The sequence below is a fragment of the Dendropsophus ebraccatus genome, chromosome 3 (assembly GCF_027789765.1).
Source record: "Dendropsophus ebraccatus isolate aDenEbr1 chromosome 3, aDenEbr1.pat, whole genome shotgun sequence".
In the NCBI taxonomy this organism is placed as follows: Eukaryota; Metazoa; Chordata; class Amphibia; order Anura; family Hylidae; genus Dendropsophus; species Dendropsophus ebraccatus.
The window spans coordinates 201,984,701-202,001,195 of NC_091456.1; the positions used below are offsets into that span (position 1 = coordinate 201,984,701).

General features: G+C 43.8%; 1 protein-coding gene across 1 annotated transcript in view; it reads right to left on the minus strand.

The window, feature by feature from the left end:
* Positions 1–15,504, minus strand: part of LOC138786396 (zinc finger protein OZF-like) — a 38,827-nt gene extending 23,323 nt beyond the window's left edge. Inside the window, exons 1-2 of the mRNA XM_069963387.1 lie at positions 15,295–15,504; positions 3,205–3,309 (exon numbers count right to left, since the gene is read on the minus strand). Of these exons, the coding sequence (XP_069819488.1) occupies positions 3,205–3,282 (78 nt within the window). The 5' untranslated portion in view covers positions 3,283–3,309; positions 15,295–15,504. The remainder of the gene's footprint in view (positions 1–3,204; positions 3,310–15,294) is intronic.
* Between the last annotated feature and the right edge of the window lie 991 nt (positions 15,505–16,495).

A 16,495-nucleotide genomic window follows, 5' to 3' on the forward strand; every position in this document is an offset into this window, starting at 1 on the left:
AGCTGCTGTGTTATCAGGGTTATACAGTTACTATACATTATATACCACATGCTGCTATACTGTACAGTAACTTATATATCACATATCCAGCTGCTGTGTTATCAGGGTTATACAGTTACTATACATTATACACCACATGCTGCTATACTGTACAGTAACTTATATATCACATATCCAACTGCTGCTGTGTTATCAGGGTTATACAGTTACTATACATTATATACCACATGCTGATTGCTATACTGTACAGTAACTTATATATCACATATCCAGCTGCTGCTGTGTTATCAGGGTTATACAGTTACTATACATTATATACCACATGCTGCTATACTGTACAGTAACTTATATATCACATATCCAGCTGCTGTGTTATCAGGGTTATACAGTTACTATACATTATACACCACATGCTGCTATACTGTACAGTAACTTATATATCACATATCCAACTGCTGCTGTGTTATCAGGGTTATACAGTTACTATACATTATATACCACATGCTGATTGCTATACTGTACAGTAACATATATCACATATCCAGCTGCTGCTGTGTTATCAGGGTTATACAGTTACTATACATTATACACCACATGCTGCTATACTGTACAGTAACATATATATCACATATCCAGCTGCTGTGTTATCAGGGTTATACAGTTACTATACATTATACACCACATGCTGCTATACTGTACAGTAACTTATATATCACATATCCAGCTGCTGTGTTATCGGGGTTATACAGTTACTATACATTATACACCACATGCTGCTATACTGTACAGTAACTTATATATCACATATCCAGCTGCTGTGTTATCAGGGTTATACAGTTACTATACATTATACACCACATGCTGCTATACTGTACAGTAACTTATATATCACATATCCAGCTGCTGTGTTATCAGGGTTATACATTTACTATACATTATATACCACATGCTGCTATACTGTACAGTAACTTATAATATCACATATCCAGCTGCTGTGTTATCAGGGTTATACATTTACTATACATTATATACCACATGCTGCTATACTGTACAGTAACTTATAATATCACATATCCAGCTGCTGTGTTATCAGGGTTATACAGTTACTATACATTATATACCACATGCTGCTATACTGTACAGTAACTTATATATCACATATCCAGCTGCTGCTGTGTTATCAGGGTTATACAGTTACTATACATTATATACCACATGCTGCTATACTGTACAGTAACTTATATATCACATATCCAGCTGCTGTGTTATCAGGGTTATACAGTTACTATACATTATATACCACATGCTGATTGCTATACTGTACAGTAACTTATATATCACATATCCAGCTGCTGTGTTATCAGGGTTATACAGTTACTATACATTATATACCACATGCTGATTGCTATACTGTACAGTAACATATATCACATATCCAGCTGCTGTGTTATCAGGGTTATACAGTTACTATAATTATATACCACATGCTGCTATACTGTACAGTAACTTATATATCACATATCCAGCTGCTGTGTTATCAGGGTTATACAGTTACTATACATTATATACCACATGCTGCTATATTGTACAGTAACTTATATATCACATATCCAGCTGCTGTGTTATCAGGGTTATACAGTTACTATACATTATATACCACATGCTGATTGCTATACTGTACAGTAACTTATATATCACATATCCAGCTGCTGTGTTATCAGGGTTATACAGTTACTATACATTATATACCACATGCTGCTATACTGTACAGTAACTTATATATCACATATCCAGCTGCTGCTGTGTTATCAGGGTTATACAGTTACTATACATTATATACCACATGCTGCTATACTGTACAGTAACTTATATATCACATATCCAGCTGCTGTGTTATCAGGGTTATACAGTTACTATACATTATATACCACATGCTGATTGCTATACTGTACAGTAACTTATATATCACATATCCAGCTGCTGTGTTATCAGGGTTATACAGTTACTATACATTATATACCACATGCTGATTGCTATACTGTACAGTAACATATCACATATCCAGCTGCTGTGTTATCAGGGTTATACAGTTACTATACATTATATACCACATGCTGCTATACTGTACAGTAACTTATATATCACATATCCAGCTGCTGTGTTATCAGGGTTATACAGTTACTATACATTTTACATCACATGCTGATTGCTATACTGTACAGTAACTTATAATATCACAGATTCAGCTGTTTCTCATTGTTTCATCTGTTCTACATAAGAGAAACAGGTCACTTTTCTCAGGGAGGCCAGCCAAAACGATAACACTGCCGGCTGCCAATGAAAGCGCTCAGTGCAGTGAAGTCCTAGGTGCATTGCCCCCTGGGAAACACGAATATGCAAAAGAAGAGCCAGTGGAGCCTCATCAAAGAGTCTCAAAACACAGGACTAGCCAGATTTTTGGGGTGTGGAACCAATTGTCTGCAGATCAGTGATTCCTTATGGGAAAATTTGCTTTGGTTTAAGAGTAGATTTGGATTACGAGTGCCGTACTGGAACAAATTATGCTTGCAATCCAAGGCACCACTGTATGTATACTGGAGCAAGTCAGCTCATGCACACCTCTACATACATTTACACTAGCTAGAGACAGATAGGTAGAGGAAGGGGTAGAGAGAGTTATAGAATGTTGATTAGGTATCAGAGACAGATGGAGTTATAGTGTATAGCTGTGCAATGGCTCATGTCTTATCAATTTGTGTGCCAATGCACTCTGTCCACAGCTCTCCTGAGTGAAGTTAACACAGTGAGTCACCTGTCAGGTAACTTAAGATGTTCAGCCTGTTGTAAAATCTTGTCTGGTTTCAGAATAACTCTCATTGACATTGACATTTATTATGCTGTCAGACAGACATTAATTTAAAACAGGCCACCTGACAAGTGATTGACATATTTAACTACATCCAGGAGATCTGTGGACATTGGTGGATCCAACACTGTCCACAGCTCTCCTGGGTAGTTAACCCAGTGAATCACTAGGAGGGAAAGGTAGGACAGGATGGAAACCTTTATATATGTTACAGGAGGAAGAAGGGAAAGGGGAGACATGATGAAAACCTTTAAATATGTTACAGGAGGAAGAAGGGAAAAGGAGGACATGATGGAAACCTTTGTATATGCTACAACAAGGAAGAAGGTAAAGTTTACCTCTCCAGTCAGCAGGTAGATGATCTCCCATGTGAAGTTTAATATCCTTTTATTAATAGCATTTCTGTCCTTGTCCATCGTTGGGGAATCATTCAGGAGAAGAGTCTAGAGAATGAGAAAAGTTAGCTGGAGGGTTCTTGTTCCACCAGGGTCTTTATAAGAGGAGGAGGGGTCATATCATACATAGGCCACTTCATAAGTGACATAGAAAACATTGAGAGAAAGCTTCACCACATGGTGTAAAAGTGGATGTTTGCTAACCACAGAATAGAACACAAACGTCTGATACATGTATGTGCCCCTTCTAGGACCCACACCCATTCTCTACCTGTAACACCACACCGCGCTGTATTCTCTACCTGTAACACCACACAGCGCTGTATTCTCTACCTGTAACATAACACAGCGCTGTGTTCTCTACCTGTAACACCACACAGCACTGTATTCTCTACCTGTAACACCACACAGCACGCTGTATTCTCTACCTGTAACACCACACAGCACCCTGTATTCTCTACCTGTAACACCGCACAGCACTGTATTCTCTACCTGTAACACCACACCGCACTGTATTCTCTACCTGTAACACCACACCGCGCTGTATTCTCTACCTGTAACACCACACAGCACGCTGTGTTCTCTACCTGTAACACCACACAGCACGCTGTATTCTCTACCTGTAACACCACACAGCGCTGTATTCTCTACCTGTAACACCACACAGCGCTGTATTCTCTACCTGTAACACCACACAGCACTGTATTCTCTACCTGTAACACCACACAGCGCTGTATTCTCTACCTGTAACACCACACAGCACGCTGTATTCTCTACCTGTAACACCACACAGCACGCTGTATTCTCTACCTGTAACACCACACAGCACGCTGTATTCTCTACCTGTAACACCACACAGCACGCTGTATTCTCTACCTGTAACACCACACAGCACACTGTATTCTCTACCTGTAACACCACACAGCGCTGTATTCTCTACCTGTAACACCACACAGCACTGTATTCTCTACCTGTAACACCACACAGCACGCTGTATTCTCTACCTGTAACACCAGACAGCACTGTATTCTCTACCTGTAACACCACACAGCACACTGTATTCTCTACCTGTAACACCACACAGCACTGTATTCTCTACCTGTAACACCACACAGCACACTGTATTCTCTACCTGTAACACCACACAGCACGCTGTATTCTCTACCTGTAACACCACACAGCACTGTATTCTCTACCTGTAACACCACACAGCACTGTATTCTCTACCTGTAACACCACACTGTATTCTCTACCTGTAACATCACACAGCACTGTATTCTCTACCTGTAACATCACACAGCACCCTGTATTCTCTACCTGTAACACCACACAGCACGCTGTATTCTCTACCTGTAACACCACACAGCACTGTATTCTCTACCTGTAACACCACACAGCGCTGTATTCTCTACCTGTAACACCACACAGCACACTGTATTCTCTACCTGTAACACCACACAGCACGCTGTATTCTCTACCTGTAACACCACACAGCGCTGTATTCTCTACCTGTAACACCACACAGCGCTGTATTCTCTACCTGTAACACCACACAGCGCTGTATTCTCTACCTGTAACACCACACAGCACTGTATTCTCTACCTGTAACACCACACAGCACACTGTATTCTCTACCTGTAACACCACACAGCGCTGTATTCTCTACCTGTAACACCACACAGCACTGTATTCTCTACCTGTAACACCACACAGCACGCTGTATTCTCTACCTGTAACACCACACAGCGCTGTATTCTCTACCTGTAACACCACACAGCGCGCTGTATTCTCTACCTGTAACACCACACAGTGCAGTATTCTCTACCTGTAACATCACACAGCGCTGTATTCTCTACCTGTAACACCACACAGCACGCTGTATTCTCTACCTGTAACACCACACAGCACGCTGTATTCTCTACCTGTAACACCACACAGCACTGTATTCCCTACCTGTAACACCACACAGCACTGTATTCTCTACCTGTAACACCACACAGCACGCTGTATTCTCTACCTGTAACACCACACAGCACTGTATTCTCTACCTGTAACACCACACAGCACACTGTATTCTCTACCTGTAACACCACACAGCACTGTATTCTCTACCTGTAACACCACACAGCACACTGTATTCTCTACCTGTAACACCACACAGCACGCTGTATTCTCTACCTGTAACACCACACAGCACGCTGTATTCTCTACCTGTAACACCACACAGCGCTGTATTCTCTACCTGTAACACCACACAGCACTGTATTCTCTACCTGTAACACCACACAGCACGCTGCATTCTCTACCTGTAACACCACACAGCAGGCTGTATTCTCTACCTGTAACACCACACAGCACACTGTATTCTCTACCTGTAACACCACACAGCACTGTATTCTCTACTTGTAACACCACACAGCACACTGCATTCTCTACCTGTAACACCACACAGCACTGTATTCTCTACCTGTAACACCACACAGCACACTGCATTCTCTACCTGTAACACCACACAGCGCTGTATTCTCTACCTGTAACACCACACAGCACTGTATTCTCTACCTGTAACACCACACAGCACTGTATTCTCTACCTGTAACACCACACAGCATTGTATTCTCTACCTGTAACACCACACAGCGCGCTGTATTCTCTACCTGTAACACCACACAGCACACTGTATTCTCTACCTGTAACACCACACAGCACTGTATTCTCTACTTGTAACACCACACAGCACTGTATTCTCTACCTGTAACACCACACAGCACGCTGTATTCTGTACCTGTAACACCACACAGCACGCTGTACTCTCTACCTGTAACACCACACAGCACGCTGTATTCTCTACCTGTAACACAGACATTGGAATAATGTAATGATCTTTTTTAATTTAGTTTTTTTCATCTCCCCTCCACACGTATTATGATCGAGCATCTTTTGTCTTTGAAGATGAGCCCCTCAATAAGGACTTTATCAGATATTATCTTACATGGGATATACTGTTTATGCCTAGTTTTTGTCCAGGTGGGATTGGCAGTGTCGACTCTGATCCTCTGTACTGTTCAGCATCATTTAATTGCAGTAGTGCATCAATTTTGTATACAATGCAGTACTGAAATGCAACTCCAACATGTGTGAATATAGACATAATTTCACTACAGCCTTTTACAAAATCAGTGAAGTTGCAGCAGCGGCCACTATCACTCCTTGTCTGCTCAGGTGTAGGCTGGAGGGGCTGGTCAGAGATGGTGAATCACTCTGGGGGCTGGGAGATCCACTCCCGCCTCCTGTGACATCAGAGATGATGTGTTGACATGAGGGAGAGAAACTGGGGGTCAATACGAGTTTTGCAGTCCTTCCATTTTGCATTTCCAGTCAGTGGTGAAAAGCCAGAAAAGCCACTGAAGCAAGAACTATTGGTAATATCATTTTTTTAGAAAGTTATATATCTTGGGGTGATAGTTTCATTTAAATACAATTTTCTCTTACTGGAGTACCCCTTTAAAACAGTCCAAGAAAGATGAATAAACAACACAAGATAACGAAAGTCTATTTTATTTTCCTAAAAAGAAATCCTGTGTCCTGCCATGACATTAAGTATTAATTGATGTTATGGAGAAGGAATGGAACAAGCCCGATAAACGCCTAATCTTAGGATCCTATTACATGGGCCAACTACAGCTCGATCATTTTAGTAACCTGAACCTATTAGATGGCCCGCAAATCGGGCAGTAAGGGCTGCATGGACATCGTTAGCGACAGGCCGCTCACACGCTGCAGCCGCTGGTACTGGAAAGGTGCGGAGCACAGGAGAGAAGACCGGGAGCGGGGAGAGGTAAGGTATCAGGTATTTGGACAATCGTCAGTCATCGGCTGCACATCGCTATTACACGGAGCGATGCGTGGTCGGCGCCCAACGAGTTTAGGTCGGAACCTAAACCAACTTTCAGCCGATGATCATTTCATCAGCTGATCATTGTCTCTAATTGGCAAGGAAAACCTTCTCAGCAGATGACTCCATCCTCCTGAAAGATCCCATGGATAGAAAGGCAGACGCTCTTCTAAAATTACTCATTGTAACTTGGCTTCCCTCAGTAAAGCCGCATTATGCTCAGTACCTATTGACAAAGCCCAAAGAGTCTGGTTCAGTCATCTTAGTAGTGATATCAATGATAGAGTTCACCTTGAGGATCTATTGGAGAAACCGGCCACATTGACAGATGATGCTGACTACCTGTCGATGTGGTCAGATCTGATGCTGATTTCCCTGTAGATGTGGTCAATGTGGCGTCTAAGAATATGGCGTTCGCTAATTCCACAAGAAGAGCCACCTGGCTTAAACCTTGGACTGGTGACATAGCTTCTAAAAATAATTTTATCTCCTCAGCATTTGAACCAGGCAAGCTCATAGGTTCTCAACTGGACAAGGTCTTGGAGAAATAGATCGGTTTTCCCTCTTTATTCTCCTCTATGAAGTCTGATAAAAAGTTCAAAGGAAAATTTCAAGCCATAAGCCAAAAGAAGCAGAACGACTCCAATATTCCGAAACCTGAATTCTGATGCTAGAATACATGTTACGAAGGGGGCAAGGCTCACTGTCTTCATCTCAAAATGGGAACAAGTCACCAACAACAAGTAGGTCCTTTCCATCATAACTGGAGGTTATGTTCTAGAATTTGTTCAACAGCCTTAAAGGGGTATTCCCCCCAAAATCTTTTTTGCATTAATAAATAGCCCACCCATAGCTTTCTATGTTTGTAAAATCAACTTATTATGGCTTTTGGACCGTTTTGCTGCTATTAAGGTGCTTTAATTCCCTTTGGACACATAAAATTATCTAAGCTCAGTCCTGTCCGACACTGCTCTCTGCTCCTGGCCCGCACCTTCCGAGACGGAATCACGTGCGCTCCTTCTCTTCAATGGGCCGGGTTATAGCTCTTCTAACCCTGCCCACTGAAGAGAGGGAGAACATGTGAACCAATGAGAGCACTTTCCTTCCTCCAGTATGTGAAGTGTCACTGTGCTGTGCACCTAGCTTCCCTGCCCTGTGAACCCTGTGTCTCCGCCACTGCTGCTAATGTCTCACCCGGTGCTGCCTCCGCCACTGCTGCTGATGTCCTGGGACCTGGGGAGCCGCTATGAGAGACCTGGAAGGGATGCTGCTGCAGATGCCTCCTTATCCCTCAGTGTGTGTCCCGTGTCGCCGGGCCGCGGCTGCTGCTGATGTCTCCTCCTCCCTCACTGTGTCCCGTGTCGCTTGCTGCCGCCACTAGTGTCTTCTTCTCCATTACTGTGTGCTGCGTGTCGTGCGGAGGCCGCATCGGGCGACACATGACACACAGTAAGGGAGCAGGAAACACCAGCAGCGGCGGCAGCAGGCGACACGGGACACACACTGAGGGATAAGGAGGCATCTGCAGCAGCGGCTCTCCAGGACATCAGAGGCGGCGGCGGCACGGGACACAGTAAGGGAGAAGGAAACGCCAGCAGCGGCGGCAGCAGGGGACACGGGACACAGTGAGGGGAGTAGGAGACATCAGCAGCAGCAGGCTCCTCTGGCCTGACAGCTTCCCCCCCCCAGGTCTCTCATACAGTAGCGGGCACCCCCAGGTGTCTCTCATAGCGCTCCCCCCTCCATGTGCCTCATAGCGCCCCTCCCCCCAGGTGTCTCTCATAGCATGCCCCCCCCAGGTCTCTCATAGCAGCCCCCCAGTCTCTGCTGCAGGTTAGTCTCTGCTCTGTGCTGAGAGTAACCCCCACCCCCTCTCTCTGGCAGCGCCCCTCTGTCTCCCAAACTGTGATGATTGATCACTGTGTGGGCCCCCCTTGATCACTGTGCTTCCTGGGCAATGTAGTGATGACCAGTTATGAAAGCTAAGGGGGCGGGTACAAACAGACCAATCAGGGAGAAGCAATGCATGATGGAAAATGTAGTTTCCTGGCTGGCGCCATCTTGGATAAGGAGAGAACTTCCGAAAAACTTTTTACCCAGGAACGGCAGCAGCTATAAAGACGGGAGATGGCTCAAAATACTCAGGGGGGCTTTGTGAGTAAGACTAACTAGGTTTGGGACTATTTCATTTTTTAGCTCTTGGGGGGAATAACCCTTTAAGACAAATATTTTGTAAATCAGGCAGAAGATCACTGTGTTAAGTCTCATCACAGAATTTATGCAAAAAAGAGCATAGGAACCAGTTTCCCAATGAGAAGATGGCTTGGGGATTTACTCAAGACTCAAGTTCTAAAATGGCAACTCATAATAGATCTGTGTTCCCTAAGTCAAGGGCTACAAAAGGGCAAGTTAAAAATGGACTGTAGTAGGGTTACTCCATCCAAAAGATGTCATGGAATCTCTCAACTTAGAAGATGCCTACCTACACATACCTATTTACCGTCAGTCCAGTTCCTCAGGGTTGCCATCACTGTGCAAGAAAGAGTTTAACATCTCCAGTTCAGAGAGGTGCCTTTTGGTCTCTCACCTGCTTCACATTTGTTTGCCAAGGTTGCGGTGGTTCAAGTAGCAGCCTTGACGTTAAATGGGATATGCCTAGTCCCCTACCTGGATCATCATGGAACATTCAAAAGAACATCTTCAGGAGCATCTTCAGATAACCATGGACTTGCTTCAAAAGGTGGGATTTATTATCAATCTGCAGAAATTAGACCTCACTCCCACCACCAAAATTCAATTCATGGGTTTCCACCTCCATGAAATTGCCTCTGCCAGAGGAAAGTTTTAAAAAATCAAGGGAGAGGTCCACCTGCTAATTCAGACTCCTCAAGTGAGTATCTGCTCAGCAATGAGGGTGCAAGGCTACTCAACCTCAGCAATAGAGGGGGTGCCTTAGGCCAAGGCCAACATAAGATCATTGCAGCAAGAAATGCTGAATGCCTAGGGGAAGGACAGCAGCTTGTCCTAAGGAAGATTCTTTCTCAAACCAGAGGCTATCATTTTAGTGACAGATGCCTCCAAGACAGGCTGGGGAGCACATCTGAAGGATGAATGGGTTCAAGGGGTCTGGTCCAAAAACCTGACAGAAAAATCATCCAATCTGAGAGAACTCTCAGCTATTCTTCTAGGTCTGAGTTATATCCAGCCACTTCTGAGAGGCAAACCAGTCCTGGTGCACTTGGACAACTAAGTCTTGATTTGGTATATACAAACAGGGGCAAAAGAAGTTGTTCAATGCAAAAAGTGTCATCAGATTATGCTGTGGCCAGAGGAAAATGTGACATCTCTCACTGCAGTCCATATAAGAAGGATGGAGAACAGCAGAGCGTATCTCCTCAGTCGCGAGTGGTCCATGAACCCCTACTATTTTAGACTGTGATTGTGGAGAGATGGGGTCTCCTGGAATGGGACCTGATGGCTACAAGAGCCAATTGTCAAGTTCTGCTCTTTGAACAAGGGAGACGAGACGGATGTCCTAGATCCCTTTGCTATATCTTGAAGGAAGAAGTTGGTCTACATCTACCCTCCAGTGCCTCTGATCCCCAGAATCCATGCAAAGATCAGGAAAGAGAGGCCACTAGCAATAATAGTTACTCCATTCTGGCCTTGCAGGGCCTGGTTTCCAGTCTCAGGGTGTCTAGTGGATGATGCCTACTCTGCCAGAATGGTTTCTTACAACCACAAGTTCACAAACTGCATCTGACGGCTTGGTCATTGAAACCAACAGGCTAAGAGAACGGGCATCTGGAAGAGGTAATTAAGACATTGCTTGCAGCTAGAAAGCCTCTTAACACCACCTATAGTAAATTATGGAAAACCTTCTCTTTAGGGATTTAACATGACTGTCATTCTACAGTTTCTGCAATATGGTTTCAATAAAGAGTTACAGTCTAACACCTTACGTTCTCATCTGTCTGCAATCAGTGCATTTTAAGATGAAAGATTTTCAAATAAACCCTTAATGAAAAGATTCTTTAGGGCATAAGGGCAGGTTCACACTACCCGCGGAATTCGGCCGACTCCATAGGCACGATTCTATGGGCCGTCTGCCAAAAGAATTGTCACGTCAATTCTTTCGGCGGAATGCGGAATCAGCCGGCCCATAGAATGGTGTCTATGGAGCCGGTGGAAAGGCGCGCGGCCGTGCGCGTGTACAGGTGACGGAATTCTGTGGAGTTTATCCGCGAGAATTCCGTAGTGTGAACCCGCCCTAAGGGTGCATACACATGTACAGGATCTGCAGCAGATTTGATTCTGTAGATTCAAAGCAAATCTGCAGGTTCAAATCAGCGCAATCAAGTCTGCTGCAGATCCTGTACATGTGAATGCACCCTTAAAACATCTCAGACCAACATTTAGAGCTCCAGTTGCTGCTTCTGTTTGAACCTTTTGAGCCTCTAGGAAAAGTTGACCTGAAATGGCTATCCTATAAAGCTTTGATCCTTGTAGCCATCACGTCAGCCAAGAGACTTGTTGAATTACAAGCTCTATCCTCTAGTTCTCAATTCCAGTCCTCACCAACAGGTCATGTTTTGAGGATATCCCATACAAAGAACACCTGTGATAATACCCGATGCACTAAGTATAATTATATCACCTGTGGAATACTAAGGGAAACCTCAAAACATGACCTGTTGGAGAGGCCCGAGGACTGGAATTGAGAAGCACTGCTCCAGTGTGCCTTAACTCAAGTTTGTTCTAGATGGGGTCAGCCTAAGAACAGTGCCTTCTTTTGTTCCTAAAATAGGGTAAGTCAATAACATTAACAGAGAAGCTTTCCTCCCAGTTTTCTTCCAGAACCCCCAAATAAAGAGAAGGAAGATTACTCACACTGGTTGCTAAAAGAGCTCTTCTTATCTATATTTATAATAATACTTCAAGAGTTGCAACTGGTGTCATAAAGTTATATAGATTTGTAATTTACTTCTATTAAAAAATATCAAGTCTTCCCTTACTTATTAGCTGCTGTATGTCATGCAGGAAATGTTTTATTTTCTGTCTGACACAGTGCTCTCTGCTGACATCTATGGCCGAGACAGGAACTGTGCAGAGAAGGAGAGATTGGGGATTCCCACAGAAAATCTCTCCTTCTCTGCACAGTTCCTGTCTCGGCCACAGATGTCAGCAGAGAGCACTGTGTCAGACAGAAAATAAAACAACATTTCCTGCATGACATACAGTCATGGCCAAAAGTTTTGAGAATGATACAAATATACATTTTTACAAAGTCTACTGCTTCAGTTTGTAAAATGGCAATTTGCATATACTCCATAGACCAAAGGATAAAAGCGCTATAAGCCGGGAATGGAGCGATTGTAAGGAACGTATATTTGTTAACAATGGTTTGAATTTTTTACAGGCCATCAGGTACAATATAAGTTATACATGTTATATATCGTTTTAATCGTAACGACTTGTGGAACATGCATAACAAGTCAGTTTTACCCCAGGGCGAATGGCGTAAAAACACATTTCCCCCAAATAAAAGAAATGCGTTTCTTTTTTAAATTTCACCACACTTTGAATTTTTTTCTAGTTTCGTAGTGTACCAAATGCAAAAATTCAGCCTGTCATTGCAAAGTACAATTAGTGACGCAAAAAATAAGGGCTCATATGGGTTTCTAGGTGGAAAAATGCAAGTGCTATGGCCTTTTAAACACAAGGAGGAAAAACCGAAAACGCAAAAACGAAAATGGGCCCCGTCCTTAAGGGGTTAAGTAAGAATGACACCACTGGACACTTTAAAAGGAGGCTGGTGCTTGGCATCATTGTTTCTCTTCTGTTAACCATGGTTATCTCTAAAGAAACACGTGCAGTCATTATTGCACTGCACAAAAATGGCCTAAAGAGTATTGCAGCTAGAAAGATTGCACCTCAGTCAACAATCTATCGCATCATCAAGAACTTCAAGGAGAGAGGTTCCATTGTTGCCAAAAAGGCTCCAGGGCACCCAAGAAAGACCAGCAAGCGCCAGGACCGTCTCTTAAAATTGTGGTCAGCTGCGGGATGGGGCTACCAGCAGTGCAGAGCTTGCTCAGGAATGGCAGCAGGCAGGTGTGAGGGCATCTGCACTGTGCACTGTGAGGGGGAGACTCTTGGAGCAAGGCCTGGTCTCAAGGAGGCCAGCAAAGAAGCCACTTCTCTCCAGAAAAACATCTGGGACAGACGGATATTCTGCAAAAGGTCCTGGCAGTGGACTGCTGAGGACTGGGGGAAATTCATTGTCTCCGATAAATCCCCTTTCCGATTGTTTGGGACATCTGGAAAACAGCTTATTGGGAGAAGATGAGGTGAGCGCTACCACCAGTCTTGTCTCGTGCCAACTGTAACCGGCATCCTGAAACCATTCATGTGTGGGGTGGCTTCTCAGCCAAGGGAATCGGCTCTCTCACAGTCTTGCCTAAAAACACGGCCAGGAATAAAGAATGGGACCAGAACGTCCTCCAAGAGCAACTTCTCCCAACCGTCCAAGAGCAGTTTGGCCACCAACAATGCCTTTTCCAGCATGATGGAGCACCTGGCCATAAAGAAAAGGTGATAACTAAATGGCTCAGGGAACAAAACATAGAGATTTTGGGTCCATGGCCTGGAAACTCCCCAGATCTTAATCCCATTGAGAACTTGTGGTCAATCATCAAGAGACGGGTGGACAAACAAAAACCAACAAATTCTGACAAAATGCAAGCATTGATTTGTGCAAGAATGGACGGCTATCAGTCAGGATTTGGGGTGTATAGCTAGAGGTATAACCAGTAGGAAGAGGGAGATTGTGATCCCGCTGTATAGAGCTCTGGTGAGGCCACATCTGGAATACTGTGTCCAGTTCTGGAGACCTCACCTAAAAAAGGACATTGATAAAATAGAACGGGTCCAAAGACGAGCTACAAAAATGGTGGAGGGTGTGAGGCATAAACCATATCAGGAAAGACTTAAGGATTTGAATCTGTATAGTCTGGAGGAAAGACGGGAAAGGGGGGACATGATGGAAACCTTTAAGTATGTTAAGGGACTAAATAAGGTTCAAGAGGGGAGTGTTTTTAGTAAAAAACTGAGCTCAAGAACAAGAGGACACAGTGAGAGGTTAGTTGGGGGAAAGATCAGAAGCAATGTAAGAAAATATTATTTTACTGAAAGAGTAGTAGATACCTGGAACAAACTTCCAGCAGAGGTGGTTGGTAAATCTACAATAACAGAATTTAAACACGCCTGGGATAGACATATATCTATCCTAAGATAATAAGGAAGAAAATACTAAAAGGGCCGACTAGATGGACCCAGTGGTCTTTTTCTGCCGACAATCTTCTATGTTTCTAAGATCTCCTATACTATATGGGGGCACAGAGTACATAGGGCACATATTTGGGAAAACTACTTATATGGGACACACAATGGGCTTGTCTACTATAGGGGGAGCACTGTTATGGTGGAAAGCAATATAGTTGTCTCAAACATCATTAAAATTGTATCTGACGCTGCAGGGAGAAAAATGTTCTGTTTATTTAGCAAAAAAAATAAATAAAAAAAAAAATCGAGAATCGTCCCAAAAAAATTAAAAAAAAAAAAAAAAAAAAAAAAAAAAAAAAAAAAAATCGAGATTTTATTTTTTGGCCATATCGCCCAGCCCTAATATGGGGCGTGTAAAGTTACTCTTAAACCAAGGTACCACTGTACAATTTTTGACTATCACAGTCTTCAGTTCACCCTGGAGACACGGATCATAATTAGTGCTGAGTAATGATGAGCGAACAACAGAAAAATATCTGGGACAATCGGATGTCACTTATCAGCAATAACTGTCTGGGGGTCTCATCACTTCAGACTGCAGCCTAGAAATGTCACCAGATAGACATCTGCATGCAAACTGGAGCGTCCAAGGGCCAAAGGTCATTAGAGAAAACTGCAGCAAACTGGTGTAATATAATGACTAGTGAATACAAGGAGCCAATCAAAAGCCAAAGCTCCAGCAGTTACCAAACTAGGCACTTCTATCCCAACACAGCAGCCCCCTGTATCATGTCTGAGCCCCCCAGCGTCTAGTCACAGTGTTACCGCACATAAACCTCATGGTGTGAACTTACCTTAAGGCTGGAGTCTCCCACCGAGCAACACGACAAAGGGAAGGTGTGAATGGAGCTAACAGATCATGGACACAGGCTGTGTGTATATATATATCTCCTCTGTGTACATTGCCGGGAATAATGGGGAGTCTGCTGATAACAGAGAGAACGAGAACCACCAGGACCTGCTCTGTATATGAGAGATGGTGTAGGACCTTTGATGTTGTTGTGATCATGTGATCAGTGTGAGAGAGGCGGAGCTCGGCAGTGGAGAGAGGGCAGATGCTAGAATGTATCCTCTCCTTTGAGGTCTGATGTCATCAGGAGGGGCGGGGCCTAGACCGGAAGTAGGAAGCAGTGAGCTGCTGCACCATTCACTGTGTTTGTGACTAAATCCCATACCGCAAGAGGACCTGGTCCCTCCCAGGTATGGGAAATAGCCAGCTCTATAGCAGCTGTCTATTCCCCATAACAGGTAAGGACCTTTTTGCCCCCTAGTGGTGAGGTCCTGTATAGGTATAGGATTTAGCCATCTCATAATGGATTGGTTATTTCCCATACTGGAGAAACACCTTTTTTTACCTCTCCTATACCATGAAGGTGACATGTAGGAAAGGTCCTTGTGAGTGACGAGGTTTAGCCCCCTCACATAGTAATGGCTATTTCCCATACGGCAGAAGGACCTTTTCCACCTATCCTATGCCATGAAGGTGACACGTAGGAAAGGTCCTTTTCAGTGATGGGTTTCGCCTCCTCACATAGTAATGGCTATTTCCCATACTGGAGAAACACCTTTTTTTACCTATCCTATACCATGAAGGTGACATGTAGGAAAGGTCCTTTTCCTTGATGGGTTTCGCCTCCTCACTCAGGAATGGTCCCTGTTGTAGAGTTATATCAGCCGCACTTTCAGATATTGTCATCAGACTATTAAACAGCGGTTCCTCAAGTTACAATATGAAATGGTTCTGGGAAGATGATTGTATGTCATGGTATTACAACACCAGATGCTGACGAATGTTTCCCTGAGCTATTAGATGCTCAGACATTGTGCGGATGGCAGAGGAAGTGGCTGCCCGAACAATCATTTGGATTATTTGTGCGTCCCTTCACTTTCATCACTCATCGCTCCCCTATTACACAATACATGTATGAGCAATGGGCGAGGATTTTATGCCTGGTGAAAACCAAGCAACCAAACGATGATATTACACGGGCCGAT